The sequence below is a fragment of the Toxotes jaculatrix genome, chromosome 7 (genome assembly GCF_017976425.1).
Source record: "Toxotes jaculatrix isolate fToxJac2 chromosome 7, fToxJac2.pri, whole genome shotgun sequence".
Taxonomy (NCBI): Eukaryota; Metazoa; Chordata; class Actinopteri; family Toxotidae; genus Toxotes; species Toxotes jaculatrix.
Window position 1 is genome coordinate 12,802,064 of NC_054400.1, and position 16,108 is coordinate 12,818,171.

At 34.6% G+C, this 16,108-nt stretch overlaps 2 protein-coding genes across 3 annotated transcripts in view; one reads left to right on the forward strand and one right to left on the reverse strand.

Annotated features, from left to right (window-relative positions):
* The window catches only part of bmpr1ba (bone morphogenetic protein receptor, type IBa), a 103,178-nt gene extending 91,790 nt beyond the window's left edge, over positions 1-11,388 (forward strand). For both annotated transcript variants that reach the window (XM_041043054.1, XM_041043055.1), the window contains 4 exons: positions 8,490-8,787; positions 8,946-9,121; positions 9,205-9,335; positions 9,422-11,388. In XM_041043054.1, the coding sequence (XP_040898988.1) occupies positions 8,490-8,787; positions 8,946-9,121; positions 9,205-9,335; positions 9,422-9,547 (731 nt within the window). In that variant the 3' untranslated portion in view covers positions 9,548-11,388. The remainder of the gene's footprint in view (positions 1-8,489; positions 8,788-8,945; positions 9,122-9,204; positions 9,336-9,421) is intronic.
* Positions 11,389-11,800: 412 nt separating this feature from the next.
* Positions 11,801-16,108, reverse strand: part of LOC121184756 (netrin receptor UNC5C-like) — a 176,664-nt gene continuing 172,356 nt past the window's right edge. The window contains exon 18 of the mRNA XM_041042606.1: positions 11,801-15,837. Coding sequence (XP_040898540.1) covers positions 15,675-15,837 — 163 coding nt within the window. The 3' untranslated portion in view covers positions 11,801-15,674. The remainder of the gene's footprint in view (positions 15,838-16,108) is intronic.

Genomic DNA, 16,108 nt, shown 5'->3' on the forward strand with positions numbered 1-16,108 from the left:
ATGACATTTTGAGGTCAAAAAAATTTGTGACTTTTTTTGGCCGAAAAAAACACCTTACTATACTATGACGTTTTTTATGACATTTTGAGGTCCAAAAAAATTTTGACTTTTTTTGGCCGAAAAAAACGCCTTACTATACTATGACGTTTTTTATGACATTTTGAGGTCAATTTTTTTTTTGACTTTTTTTCGCCGATTTTGACGCCTTACTATACTATGACGTTTTCTATGACATTTTGAGGTCAAAAAAAATTTTGACTTTTTTTCGCCGATTTTGACGCCTTACTATACTATGACGTTTTCTATGACATTTTGAGGTCAAAAAAATTTTTGACTTTTTTTGGCCGATTTTGACGCCTTACTATACTATGACGTTTTTTATGACATTTTGAGGTCAAAAAAATTTTTGACTTTTTTTGGCCGAAAAAAACGCCTTACTATACTATGACGTTTTTTATGACATTTTGAGGTCAAATTTTTTTTTGACTTTTTTTCTCCGATTTTGACGCCTTACTATACTATGATGTTTTTTATGACTTTTTGAGGTCGAAAAAAATTTTGACTTTTTTTGGCCGAAAAAAACGCCTTACTATACTATGACGTTTTTTATGACTTTTTGAGGTCGAAAAAATTTTTGACTTTTTTTGCCTGAAAAAAAAACGCCTTACTATACTATGACGTTTTTTATGAAATTTTGAGGTCGAAAAAAATTTTGACTTTTTTTGCCCGAAAAAAACGCCTTACTATACTATGACGTTTTTTATGAAATTTTGAGGTCGAAAAAAACTTTGACTTTTTTTGCCCGAAAAAAACGCCATACTATACTATGACGTTTTTTTATGAAATTTTGAGGTCTAAAAAAATTTTGACTTTTTTTGCCCGATTTTGACGCCTTACTATACTATGACGTTTTTTATGAAATTTTGAGGTAAAAAAAAATTGTGACTTTTTTTGGCCGAAAAAAACGCCTTACTATACTATGACGTTTTTTATGAAATTTTGAGGTCAAATTTTTTTTTGACTTTTTTTGGCCGATTTTGACGCCTTACTATACTATGACGTTTTTTATGACATTCTGAGGTCAAAAAAAATTTTGAGTTTTTTTGGCCGATTTGATTTTGACTTTTTTTGGCCGAAAAAAACGCCTTACTATACTATGACGTTTTTTATGACTTTTTGAGGTCGAAAAAATTTTTGACTTTTTTTGCCTGAAAAAAAAACGCTTTACTATACTATGACGTTTTTTATGAAATTTTGAGGTCGAAAAAAATTTTGACTTTTTTTGCCCGAAAAAAACGCCTTACTATACTATGACGTTTTTTATGACTTTTTGAGGTCGAAAAAAATGTTGACTTTTTTTGCCCGATTTTGACGCCTTACTATACTATGACGTTTTTTATGAAATTTTGAGGTCTAAAAAAATTTTGACTTTTTTTGCCCGATTTTGACGCCTTACTATACTATGACGTTTTTTATGACTTTTTGAGGTCGAAAAAAATGTTGACTTTTTTTGGCCGAAAAAAACGCCTTACTATACTATGACGTTTTTTATGACATTTTGAGGTCAAATTTTTTTTTGACTTTTTTTCTCCGATTTTGACGCCTTACTATACTATGACGTTTTTTATGACATTTTGAGGTCAAAAAAAATTTGAGTTTTTTTGGCCGATTTTGACGCCTTACTATACTATGACGTTTTTTATGACATTTTGAGGTCAAAAAAATTTGTGACTTTTTTTGGCCGAAAAAAACGCCTTACTATACTATGACGTTTTTTATGACATTTTGAGGTCCAAAAAAATTTTGACTTTTTTTGGCCGAAAAAAACGCCTTACTATACTATGACGTTTTTTATGACATTTTGAGGTCCAAAAAAATTTTGACTTTTTTTGGCCGAAAAAAACGCCTTACTATACTATGACGTTTTTTATGACATTTTGAGGTCAATTTTTTTTTGACTTTTTTTCGCCGATTTTGACGCCTTACTATACTATGACGTTTTCTATGACTTTTTGAGGTCAGAAAAAATTTTGACTTTTTTTGGCCGATTTTGACGCCTTACTATACTATGACGTTTTTTATGACATTTTGAGGTCAAAAAAGTTTTTGACTTTTTTTGGCCAAAAAAAACGCCTTACTATACTATGACGTTTTTTTATGACTTTTTGAGGTCGAAAAAAATTTTGACTTTTTTTGGCCGATTTTGACGCCTTACTATACTATGACGTTTTTTATGAAATTTTGAGGTCAAAAAAAATTTTTGACTTTTTTTCGCCGAAAAAAACGCCTTACTATACTATGACGTTTTTTATGACAGTTTGAGGTCAAAAAAAATTTTGACTTTTTTTGGCCGAAAAAAACGCCTTACTATACTATGACGTTTTTTATGACATTTTGAGGTCAAAAAATTTTTTGACTTCTTTTGGCCGATTTTGACGCCTTACTATACTATGACGTTTTTTATGACATTTTGAGGTCAAATTTTTTTTTGACTTTTTTTCGCCGATTTTGACGCCTTACTATACTATGACGTTTTTTATGACATTTTGAGGTCCAAAAAAATTTTGACTTTTTTTGGCCGAAAAAAAACGGCTTACTATACTATGACGTTTTTTATGACATTTTGAGGTCAAAAATTTTTTTGACTTTTTTTGGCCAAAAAAAACGCCTTACTATACTATGACGTTTTTTATGACATTTTGAGGTCCAAAAAAATTTTGACTTTTTTTGGCCGAAAAAAACGCCTTACTATACTATGACGTTTTTTATGACATTTTGAGGTCAAAAAAGTTTTTGACTTTTTTTGGCCGAAAAAAACGCCTTACTATACTATGACGTTTTTTATGACATTTTGAGGTCAAAAAAAATTGTGACTTTTTTTGGCCGAAAAAACGCCTTACTATACTATGACGTTTTTTATGAAATTTTGAGGTCAAATTTTTTTTTGACTTTTTTTCGCCGATTTTGACGCCTTACTATACTATGACGTTTTTTATGACATTTTGAGGTCAATTTTTTTTTTGACTTTTTTTCGCCGATTTTGACGCCTTACTATACTATGACGTTTTTTATGACATTTTGAGGTCAAAAAAATTTTTGACTTTTTTTGGCCGAAAAAAACGCCTTACTATACTATGACGTTTTTTATGACATTTTGAGGTCAAATTTTTTTTTGACTTTTTTTCTCCGATTTTGACGCCTTACTATACTATGACGTTTTTTATGACTTTTTGAGGTCGAAAAAAATGTTGACTTTTTTTGGCCGATTTTGACGCCTTACTATACTATGACGTTTTTTATGACATTTTGAGGTCCAAAAAAATTGTGACTTTTTTTGGCCGATTTTGACACCTTACTATACTATGACGTTTTTTATGACATTTTGAGGTCAAAAAAATTTTTGACTTTTTTTGGCCGAAAAAAACGCCTTACTATACTATGACGTTTTTTATGACATTTTGAGGTCAAAAAATTTTTTGACTTCTTTTGGCCGATTTTGACGCCTTACTATACTATGACGTTTTTTATGACATTTTGAGGTCAAATTTTTTTTTGACTTTTTTTCGCCGATTTTGACGCCTTACTATACTATGACGTTTTTTATGACATTTTGAGGTCCAAAAAAATTTTGACTTTTTTTGGCCGAAAAAAAACGCCTTACTATACTATGACGTTTTTTAGGACATTTTGAGGTCGAAAAAAATTTTGACTTTTTTTGGCCGAAAAAAACGCCTTACTATACTATGACGTTTTTTATGACATTTTGAGGTCAAAAAAGTTTTTGACTTTTTTTGGCCGAAAAAAACGCCTTACTATACTATGACGTTTTTTTATGACATTTTGAGGTCAAAAATTTTTTTCACTTTTTTTGGCCAGTTTTGACGCCTTACTATACTATGACGTTTTTTATGACATTTTGAGGTCAAAAAATTTTTTGACTTTTTTTGGCCGAAAAAAACGCCTTACTATATACTATGACGTTTTTTATGACATTTTGAGGTCCAAAAATTTTTTGAGTTTTTTTGGCCGATTTTGATGCCTTACTATACTATGACGTTTTTTATGACATTTTGAGGTCAAAAAAATTTTTGACTTTTTTTGGCCGATTTTGACGCCTTACTATACTATGATGTTTTTTATGACTTTTTGAGGTCGAAAACATTTTAGACTTTTTTTGCCCGAAAAAAAACGCCATACTATAATATGATGTTTTTTATGAAATTTTGAGGTGGAAAAAAATTTTGACTTTTTTTGCCCGATTTTGACGCCTTACTATACTATGATGTTTTTTATGACTTTTTGAGGTCGAAAAAAATTTTGACTTTTTTTGGCCGATTTTGACGCCTTACTATACTATGACGTTTTTTATGACATTTTGAGGTCAAAAATTTTTTTCACTTTTTTGGGCCGATTTTGACGCCTTACTATACTATGACGTTTTTTATGACATTTTGAGGTCCAAAAAAATTTTGAGTTTTTTTGGCCGAAAAAAACGCCTTACTATACTATGACGTTTTTTATGACATTTTGAGGTCAAAAATTTTTTTCACTTTTTTTGGCCGATTTTGACGCCTTACTATACTATGACGTTTTTTATGAAATTTTGAGGTAAAAAAAAATTGTGACTTTTTTTGGCCGAAAAAAACGCCTTACTATACTATGACGTTTTTTATGACATTTTGAGGTCGAAAAAAATTTTGACTTTTTTTGGCCGAAAAAAACGCCTTACTATACTATGACGTTTTTTATGACATTTTGAGGTCCAAAATTTTTTTCCCTTTTTTTGGCCGATTTTGACGCCTTACTATACTATGACGTTTTTTATGACATTTTGAGGTCAAAAATTTTTTTCACTTTTTTTGGCCGATTTTGACGCCTTACTATACTATGACGTTTTTTATGACATTTTGAGGTCAATTTTTTTTTTGACTTTTTTTCGCCGATTTTGACGCCTTACTATACTATGACGTTTTTTATGACATTTTGAGGTCAAAAAAATTTTTGAGTTTTTTTGGCTGAAAAAAACGCCTTACTATACTATGACGTATTTTATGACATTTTGAGGTCAAAATTTTTTTTGACTTTTTTTGGCCGATTTTGACGCCTTACTATACTATGACGTTTTTTATGACATTTTGAGGTCAATTTTTTTTTTGACTTTTTTTCGCCGATTTTGACGCCTTACTATACTATGACGTTTTTTATGACATTTTGAGGTCAAAATTTTTTTTGACTTTTTTTGGCCGATTTTGACGCCTTACTATACTATGACGTTTTTTATGACATTTTGAGGTCAATTTTTTTTTTGACTTTTTTTCGCCGATTTTGACGCCTTACTATACTATGACGTTTTTTATGACATTTTGAGGTCAAAAAAATTTTTGAGTTTTTTTGGCTGAAAAAAACGCCTTACTATACTATGACGTATTTTATGACATTTTGATGTGAAAAAAAAATTTGGACTTTTTTTGGCCGATTTTGACGCCTTACTATACTATGACGTTTTTTATGACATTTTGAGGTCAAAAAATTTTTTTACTTTTTTTGGCCGATTTTGACGCCTTACTATACTATGACATTTTTTATGACATTTTGAGGTCAAAAAATTTTTTGACTTTTTTTGGCCGAAAAAAACGCCTTACTATACTATGACGTTTTTTATGACATTTTGAGGTCAAAATTTTTTTTGACTTTTTTTGGCCGATTTTGACGCCTTACTATACTATGACGTTTTTTATGACATTTTGAGGTCAAAAATTTTTTTTGACTTTTTTTGGCCGAAAAAAAAACGCCTTCCTATACTATGACGTATTTTATGACATTTTGAGGTCAAAAAAATTTTTGACTTCTTTTGGCCGATTTTGACGCCTTACTATACTATGACGTTTTTTATGACATTTTGAGGTCAAATTTTTTTTGACTTTTTTTCGCCGATTTTGACGCCTTACTATACTATGACGTTTTTTATGACATTTTGAGGTCAAAAAAATTTTTGAGTTTTTTTGGCCGATTTTGACGCCTTACTATACTATGACGTTTTTTATGATATTTTGAGGTCAAAAAAATTTTTGAGTTTTTTTGGCCGATTTTGACGCCTTACTATACTATGACGTTTTTTATGACATTTTGAGGTCAAAAAATTTTTTGACTTTTTTTGGCCGATTTTGACGCCTTACTATACTATGACATTTTTTATGACATTTTGAGGTCAAAAAATTTCTTGACTTTTTTTGGCCGAAAAAAAAAACGCCTTACTATACTATGACGTTTTTTATGACATTTTGAGGTCAAAATTTTTTTTTACTTTTTTTGGCCGATTTTGACGCCTTACTATACTATGACTTTTTTATGATATTTTGAGGTCAAAAAAATTTTTGACTTTTTTTGGCCGATTTTGACGCCTTACTATACTATGACGTTTTTTATGACATTTTGAGGTCAAAATTTTTTTTTGACTTTTTTTGGCCGAAAAAAAACGCCTTACTATACTATGACGTATTTTATGACATTTTGAGGTGAAAAAAAATTTTGACTTTTTTTGGCCGAAAAAAACGCCTTACTATACTATGACGTATTTTATGACATTTTGAGGTCAAAAAAAAATTTGACTTTTTTTGGCCGATTTTGACGCCTTACTATACTATGACGTTTTTTATGACATTTTGAGGTCAAAAAAATTTTTGACTTCTTTTGGCCGATTTTGACGCCTTACTATACTATGACGTTTTTTATGACATTTTGAGGTCAAAATTTTTTTTGACTTTTTTTGCCCGATTTTGACGCCTTACTATACTATGATGTTTTTTATGATATTTTGAGGTCAAAAAAATTTTTGACTTTTTTTGGCCGATTTTTACGCCTTACTATACTATGACGTTTTTTATGACATTTTGAGGTCAAAAAATTTTTGATTTTTTTTGGCCGAAAAACACGCCTTACTATACTATGACGTTTTTTATGACATTTTGAGGTAAAAAAAAATTGTGACTTTTTTTGGCCGACAAAAACGCCTTACTATACTATGACGTTTTTTATGACATTTTGAGGTCAAAAAAAATTTTGACTTTTTTTGGCCGACAAAAACGCCTTACTATACTATGACGTTTTTTATGACATTTTGAGGTCAAAAAAAATTTTGACTTTTTTTGGCCGAAAAAAACGTCTGACTATACTATGACGTTTTTTATGACATTTTGAGGTCAAAAAAATTTTTGACTTTTTTTGGCCGATTTTGACGCCTTACTATACTATGACGTTTTTTTATGACATTTTGAGGTGAAAAAAAATTTTGACTTTTTTTGGCCGAAAAAAATGCCTTACTATACTATGACGTATTTTATGACATTTTGAGGTCAAAAATTTTTTTCACTTTTTTTGGCCGATTTTGACGCCTTACTATACTATGACATTTTTAATGACATTTTGAGGTCAAAAATTTTTTTGACTTTTTTTGGCCAAAAAAAACGCCTTACTATACTATGACGTTTTTTATGACATTTTGAGGTCCAAAAAAATTTTGACTTTTTTTGGCCGATTTTGACGCCTTACTATACTATGACGTTTTTTATGACATTTTGAGGTCAAAAAAATGTTTGACTTTTTTTGGCCGATTTTGACACCTTACTATACTATGACGATTTTTATGACAAAAAAGTCAAAATAAAAATTTTGACTTTTTTTGGCCGATGTTGACGCCTTACTATACTATGACCATTTTTATGATATTTTGAGGCCGTTCTAAAATTTGACTTTATTTGGCCGATTTTGACACCTTACTATACTATGACCGTTTTTATGACATTTTGAGGCTAAAAAAAAAAAAAGACTTTTTTTGGCCAATTTTGACGCCTTATACTGATTTATGCCTCTGTCTATGTCACTGCTCACAAACAACTATACAATACCTGCTTAAATACGGCCAAAGATGGCTGTCTGATTCTAAGCTTGAGGGCTCAGGCTCACACTCAGCCGGCGTTGGCTCTGGGTTCGTGTTAATGATACATGTCGTTTGTCCTCGCCGGAATTAGGCCAGTCCACCAGCTCGTGCTGCTACCAAACGCGCGTTCTGCCATCATTGGAGTTAACAGAGCCACCTGATTGGTTGGCAATGGCAAACAACGCATCAGCGCAATCAGTCTATTTTTTTTCATGCAAGATTTTGAGGAAATTATGCTCATAACATGTAACGAGTAACAGCATAAATTGTAGAAATGTAGTGGAGTAGAAAGTACAGATAACTGCTGCAAAATGTAATGGAGTAAAATCAAAAGTATGTATTATTATTTTTACTTAAGTAAAGTACAGAAATGTAAAAAAATACTTAAGTACAGTGACGAAGTACAAATACTTTGTTACATTCCACCACTGCAAGTTGACAGTGAAGACAGAATTAGTGGAGATTTACTGTGGACAAAGCTGCTTCCTGGACTCCCTGCCTATTAATCTCCTCTCTCCACCGTCCATCTATTCCCCGCCCACTCCATTCACAGGTTTTATAGCAGCAGATATTAAAGGAACTGGCTCTTGGACCCAACTCTACCTAATCACCGACTATCATGAAAATGGCTCTTTATATGACTACCTCAAATCAACCACTCTAGACAATAAAGCCATGCTGCGTCTGGCCTACTCCTCTGTATCTGGACTCTGTCACCTCCACACGGAGATCTTTGGTACCCAGGGCAAACCTGCCATTGCTCACAGGGATCTGAAGAGTAAGAATATACTGGTGAAAAGAAATGGGACCTGCTGTATAGCTGACCTTGGCTTGGCAGTCAAGTTTATCAGGTAAGTTTCAAGGACTTGTTTTGCTATTTATAACAATATTAAGAAATATTCCACTATTTCTTTATTTATATGCATGTTAGATCTAAAGCTTTTCTGTTATTTCAGAGGATTTAGTGACTAAATACATTTTTCATTTTAAATAATCTCTGGTTTTGCAGTGACACCAATGAGGTAGACATCCCTCCCAACACTAGAGTCGGTACAAAGCGCTACATGCCTCCAGAGGTTCTGGATGAGACTCTGAACAGAAGTCATTTTCAGTCGTACATCATGGCCGATATGTACAGCTTTGGGCTCATTCTCTGGGAGATCGCTCGGCGTTGTGTCTCTGGAGGTAAGTACAGTAAAAATACTTTTATTTTGGGATTACATTTAACAGAATTTATTGAGGTTTTTTTTGGACCTTCTTTATTGTAGGGATCCTCGAGGAGTACCAATTGCCATATCATGAGTTAGTTCCTACAGACCCTTCATATGAAGACATGAGAGAGGTGGTCTGCATCAAGAGACTACGACCATCCTTTCCTAATCGATGGACCAGCGATGAGGTAAAACATATCAAAATGTGTTACATATACATGCACACATGCACACAAATGAATGGCCTTTGTAACACAAACCTGTATCTCCTCAGTGTTTGAGACAGATGGGGAAGCTGATGACAGAATGCTGGGCCCACAACCCAGCTTCCCGCCTCACAGCCCTACGGGTCAAAAAGACACTTGCCAAGATGTCAGAGTCACAGGACATCAAGCTGTGAGCAGCCACTGCCAGGTGTGTGTTTACACACATAGAAAAGGGCACTAACAATCACACTGGCACTGGTCCAGGCCGTACAGACCTTTTTCTGGGAAAAGGAAGTAGGACAGGAAGCAAGAAGATCATTTTGGAGATCACAGGATCACAGACTGTGAAAAAAAATGGTTACAGGACTATGGTGGTTTACAAAAACTTAAATTAATAAAAAAAACAATCAGGTCTCGTGTGGCCCTGTTCTGTCCATCAGAGAATATGAGACAATCTAGTTTCTGACTAGTGTGAGGACTCTAAAACCAGATTTAGGTTCCTGTTCACATGCTCCAAAGGCCTTGGAGAAAGAGATTGAGTTTGACTTGGCACTGTAGCTGCAGAGATATGCAAACAGGCTACTGACCATTGAGTGGAATACTATAATAATATATCACTGCTTTCTGTGAAAGCTACCCTACCTGTAGATGAAGGTCTGACTGACAGAACTGAAGGGATGTGCTAAAAGGCAATCTGTTATTGCAGCATGACACCTCCTTTCAAAACACTGTCACTCCTCTACTGGCTTTATATTGTAATTGGATTGAACACATTTTTGTCACTCTTAAATTGATTGCTTTTTCTTAAAAGGACTGACACTATGTGACAGAAAAAAAAATATTTTGAGGCTTTAAAAGTTTTGTTTACGCTGGTACCGTTTGTAGACACTGAAGAAGAAAAGGTATACCTGTATTTTTGAGTTGTGCTGGGCTATGAAAGTGTATTTTCCATGTAAAACTCAAACTCTTTAAGACTATATGTGAAAAATAAAATGTATATGTCCAAATAAATTCTGGATTGAGGCTCTAAAGGCCTCTGTGTTTCCTTGCCCTCAAACAGAACTTTTAAAAACAAAACCTGAGCGGGGAGAGGAGGCATCACATGTGATTGCGTGATTGATTGAAGCAGAGCGGTGCCATCAGTAGGCGCACCACAGCAATTACAGGAAGGGAAGTCTGCCAAGGCAATCAGAAACTGTCGTACACTAACTGTAGTGGTGACTTCTTGCTTTACGATGTAGTGATCTATTATAAATGTGTGGAATTGTGACTGTGTTAGTTTAGGGGTACCACAATTCATTTGTCATGGGGGATTGCTATCATTCAGTGATTCCCAGTAATAAAGATTGGCTTCTATGTTATATCTTAAGCCTTCATTTAAGACATAACAGGTAAAAACATAGTATTCTTTAAAAACTGAACTTAAAAAAAAACAAAAGGTTGCTTCATCCCGACCACCAGAGTGCCTCACACATGTAAATTAAAGCACACGTCAAACTGATTCACCGTAATAAACCATTTGCAGATGTCACATAAAACTCAAAGGGCACTTGAGTCATTTAAAAAAAAAAATCCATCATCTAGCTTCTATCAGGCAAATTTCTCCATAAATTCAAATTCTCACATGGTGGCAGTCAGGTATTGGGAAGCTTAATCAGCCTTCCTGCCTCCGTATGAAATGGTTCTCCAAGTAAATCTGGACACCTTTCATCATTACAGTTAGCAGGCTGTTAGGTTTTCCACAGCGGTGCCAATTGAGAGTTCACTCAAATGGCACTAACTGACTCATTTTTAGTGTTTGCAGTCCATTTGTAAAATCCTTGATAAACCTTCCTTCAGAGGTCGATAACTTTTTTTGGTCTCTGCAGACTAAAATTATGGGGTGCTAGTCACGACTGGAGGTTTGGGTGTGACAGATTTGTTGTGATATAAATGCCCTTTCTATCCTCTCGGGTGTTGTGCCTTATTTAATCTGTACCTACTGTAGTTGTCTGTGAGAGAAAGTGGTGTTTTTATTCAGTAAAAAGGTTGAACATTCCCCCAATAAAGAGTTTCACTCATCCACGTGGCTGATGCACAGTTTGTGGTGGCCGAATGAGGTGCATACTAACGAGTCACTTGGCAGTGCCTCTTACTGTTAAAGCGTGCTCTCCATATTTTCTTTGTTAAAAAAAAGTGGCATGCCTCATTACAACCCACCTGTGATGCTGAGCACACAGCATGTTAAACACTGACACCATAAGGATTTTCTTTTTCAATTTCCTCCCCTTCGGGCCACTTTATCCAGCTACTTGCTCAATCTGGAGCCTGTAAATAAGAATTTCACAGAAACAAAGGTGGAACATCAAAGCATCACAATTCAAATGTATATATTCATGGTCTACAAACTGCATTTAGGACCATTCAACCTTACAGTACAAGCTGTAATAATACAACATGTGATAAATATAAGCGTATGACAATTCCCTGAAAAAATTCTGTTGAAATAAGCCACCAAAGGCATTACACATTTTCAGCATTGCTTATAAATATAATTTATTAATTGTCTTAAAAATTCTTTCTTACACTTTGTACAGAAAACAATTAGAGGAGATAGAGAGGCGAGCATTCAGCAAGGTTGAGCAAGATTCATGAAGCGTGCCAGAACTAGCTAAAATGGACCAACACTACCTCGCACTAATCAAATCAAATCACTCCTGATAGTAAAATAAAAATGCACTTACAAGGACAGCTCTAGTTATAGACTTCTATCATGATAACCAATGCCAAGTTTGCATAGTAGACACTGCTTTTACAAAAAAGGAAAGAAACTTAAATAAAAAACTTGAAACATACAAACTAGTATCTAACTGTACTGCTCTTTTTTTATATTCTGAAATTTGCCAAATATAGCTGACAGTACACAACTGTACATACTGTGGATAGAAAATATTTTTACATACTTTGATATCTTAACACTACTTTCTTCATTTTCACATCATGAAGGATCACCTTCTGGAGGCCTACATGTTCTCCCGTCATATGGAAACTCCCTTTTTCAGTCTACTTCATTAACAAACAGTCCATCCTGCTGGTAAACTGTAGACTTAGAACATGGCAAGAATCAAATTCTGGATGAAGTTACACAGTAATTTGTAACTTTGTCCATTTCTTAACTGATTGTTTCCTTGAACACGGTTCATCAGTTAAAAAATAGATCTTGTAGTTCTGCCTTAGAGTTAGTCAGAGATATGGATGATCACATTGTATGAAAGCGACACTGTCATCACCTTTGGGTTTGTGTTTTGTTCTGAAACAAACTGAACTGATGAGTTGATGTTTTAGGCTTTTATCCTCATAAAACGTACACAAGTCTTCCCTTGGATTTCCTCACATCTGACATCAGCAGTTACATCTGAAAACATACAAAACATCCACTCTGTCATTTATCCATATACCTTTTCTAATTTGGTTCATAAGGCTGTCCGAAATCAGAACATACATATTTTGAGGACTCCGTGAGTACATGTGTACTATGCCTGGTTTAACGCCGATACAAGAGGTCTGATTCTTAATTCGCACATTTCTGAGCGACTGAACAAGGAAAGAAAAATCAATGTGAAAAATCAATGTTTCAAGGTTTCCTCCTGTGTGGACAGCAACAAGACGAAATCTGTCATAACTCGCTTAAAAATCTGACCTTTTGTACTTGTGTTAACGCAGCCTCTGCCTACTTGGTTTTCTTTACAATATCCTCCTCAGTATCTCCTCTACATACCTGATATTCAGTTTCATATGGCGTCTCTCCATAGTTCAGAGCAGAAATAACTAAACTCCAGTATTTGAATATTTTACATGTGTTTTCTTTGAACTGAATGTTCATGCTGTCCTTTACATGGTGAATAGAGTTCATGTCCTCAGGGGCATCAGACAATAATTCAAAAGCCACTAAGAATAAGGCTGTCTTTCGTTCCTCAAAGCTTGCGTACTGGAGTTGCACCTTTTCATCAGACACTGTTGTCCGAGGACAGTGCATACATTTGAAAGCCAGCCTTGGATCACAATGTTGTTCTGCACAACACAAATATATTACACTTCATTTTACATAATCCCCCTCTGTTGTTGTTATTATCTTGATTTTTAGCTCTGAATTGCAGATTTTTCAACAAGTACACCATGAGTTGGAATGTTAGTTGCTGACAGAACATTGTTTGAGAAAAAAGAACTGATATATTACAGTTTTTTTTTTAACCCCCCACACATCACGTCTATAAAAACATTAAAATGGCAAAAAAATGTTAATGTAAATAAAACAATAATGATCACTGAGCCAAAATATTATGGTAATACAAGGTCATTAGGATGAACATGATAATCATGTATTTACACGTTTCAAACGATCAAAAATGCTGTTTTTCTTCAAAGGCCACTGGATGGTGCTAGTGACCAGCAAAGTCATGGTGGTGATCACAAATGAAATCACATGCGACCTGATGGCTACTGACATCCTGTGATGATATGACACCAAAAATATGAAAGAAATATATATATATATATGTAGGCTATATATATATTTTAGAAAATTAAAATGTGAATGATAAGATCAGTATATTTGGGTACATTTAGCGGAAATGAATGATATCAGCTGTGTTTAATTCACTATTTACTATGGTACTTTGTATATTCCTGCATTTAAAAACACTTGTGTTTTCACTTCTAGTTCATCCCTTTTTGCTTCTTCTGTCTTTTCTCCAAGTTGGACCCTGTCCAGAAACAAGCCCTGACAGTCTATCAGCGAGACTCCTGGATTCGAAGTTGTGGCCAATCAAATGTGGTAGTGAAGGCTGGAATCACCAAACAACTCCTCCTCCTTGGGGAGGAACAGAGCTGCAGCATTACTGCAGATAATATGGTAACACTTTATTTTAGTTTGAGATGCTGTTGCAGCTTGGAGATTCAGTTCTTTGCAGTGGCTTGTGGTGAACCTCCAAAGTGCTGAAATGTATGTATTTTTGCTCAGGAAAAACAGTTTTCCTGAACAAGAATCTGTACATTTCTAGAACAAATTAATGCTGACTGTGCTGAATGTACTGCATACTGTACTATAGTATACTGTACATAAATATAATAAATAGCTGACAGTCGGCATCTTCGCCTTGTTTATCTGCTTACCTCAAAACAAACATTTTCACTCATCTGTTACAACCATACACTACCAAACTTGACAAACAAAACTTTTTGTATCCATCAGGAATGTAATCATCTTTGGACTGGCTTTTTCAAGAAAATTAAATGCACAATTTACAAGGCAAAAGGAGAGCAAGTTTAGTTGACTTTGACTTAGTGCTTCAAGATTTCCTGTGACTTGGATGATTTAATATCTTTCTGTAAGAAAGCCACAAACTTCTAACACTAGTTTAAACATCACTTGTGATGTTTTGTTAGCCAAAAAGGGAGACCTGTTGTCTCAAGCTTGTTTCTGGTCAGGATCCTTGATTGACAGTCAACTGTGTAGGAAATTCTTTTAGCAGGAAATGATCCACACATATGGACAGCAGAATACATCGAGCGTTCCCTAGGAAACGATATAAAGACAACAAACTGTACTGGCAAAGACGTACAGCCAAGGCTCACAGGAGAGGAGTGGGATCCCTTCTTTATCTCCCCTCTCTCATTATCTGTTTTCCATGATGATCACCTGCCGCTTCTTCTGTCGTTTTATGTTTACATCTTCTCTCCCTTTTGTAATCAGTTTAGCTTCTTTCTGTGTTTACTGTCGTCTTACTAAAGAGTCTCTAACTCACTCTCTCTCTTTCCTCAATCTACCTTCTACCACTCTTCTGTAATCAGTTTAGCTTCTCTCCTTTTATGATTCTGTTCCATTCCTACAGAGGTTTTCAAGGTCAGTGCCTCCGTTGCTTCTTTTTCTTTTCCTTTTCTCTGCTTGTCTTTGTTCAGTATAAAGTAACAGCAAGAGAACAACTGGTGTTACACTAGACAAGGTCATTTTTTTTAGGCGTGTGTATGTTTTGTTTGTTCCTGATAGACTCTGTTTGTGTGGTAGGTAGGGTTATCTCTCCTTTGGTCACACATGACACTGCAACATCGCGCAAATACACATATAAAGATACGCACATAGTTCCAGCACCAGCTCAAGCACCTCTCGTTCTGTCTGTTACCATGTCGGCGTGATTACCATGGCATTTAACTGGTGCTCAATCACCATGGCAACAACTTTTCTTTTGCTCACATCTTAGTCATCCATTGCCCTTGCTGCAGTACCAACCATAGAGAATTCACGTGTAATCGTTCTGTCATTGTCTCGGTAACCGCTTTGCTTTGTCAGTGTTCCGTCGTCATGGAGGCGAGGTTACTGTCATGGCGACCCATCTCTTCCAGGACAGCAGCCAGTTCATTTAGGTCTCCATCTGGGAAGTGCTGGGCCTCCCAGAGATCCAGGATCACCCCTGTTGGACTGGACTTAGTGGCAAAGTAGTTCAGGTACCTGGAAAAATCAAGGAGAAGATGAGGGACAAAAGATGTGGTACATAAGGTAACACTGTTCACGAGAAAAAGTTTAATTCTTTGTTAGCACTAAGTTTCGCGAGGCATCAGATTTGCAGTATGAAACGGTAACATTATACTGAAGCTAAAGGCTGCAACAACCAATCAAAAGGGGAATCACATCTCCAACACCTGAGGGAACTATCACATTAATAATTGATCCAGTCCAAGTCTCATACTGAAACTGCAAACTTCTTCACAAACTTAAAAAA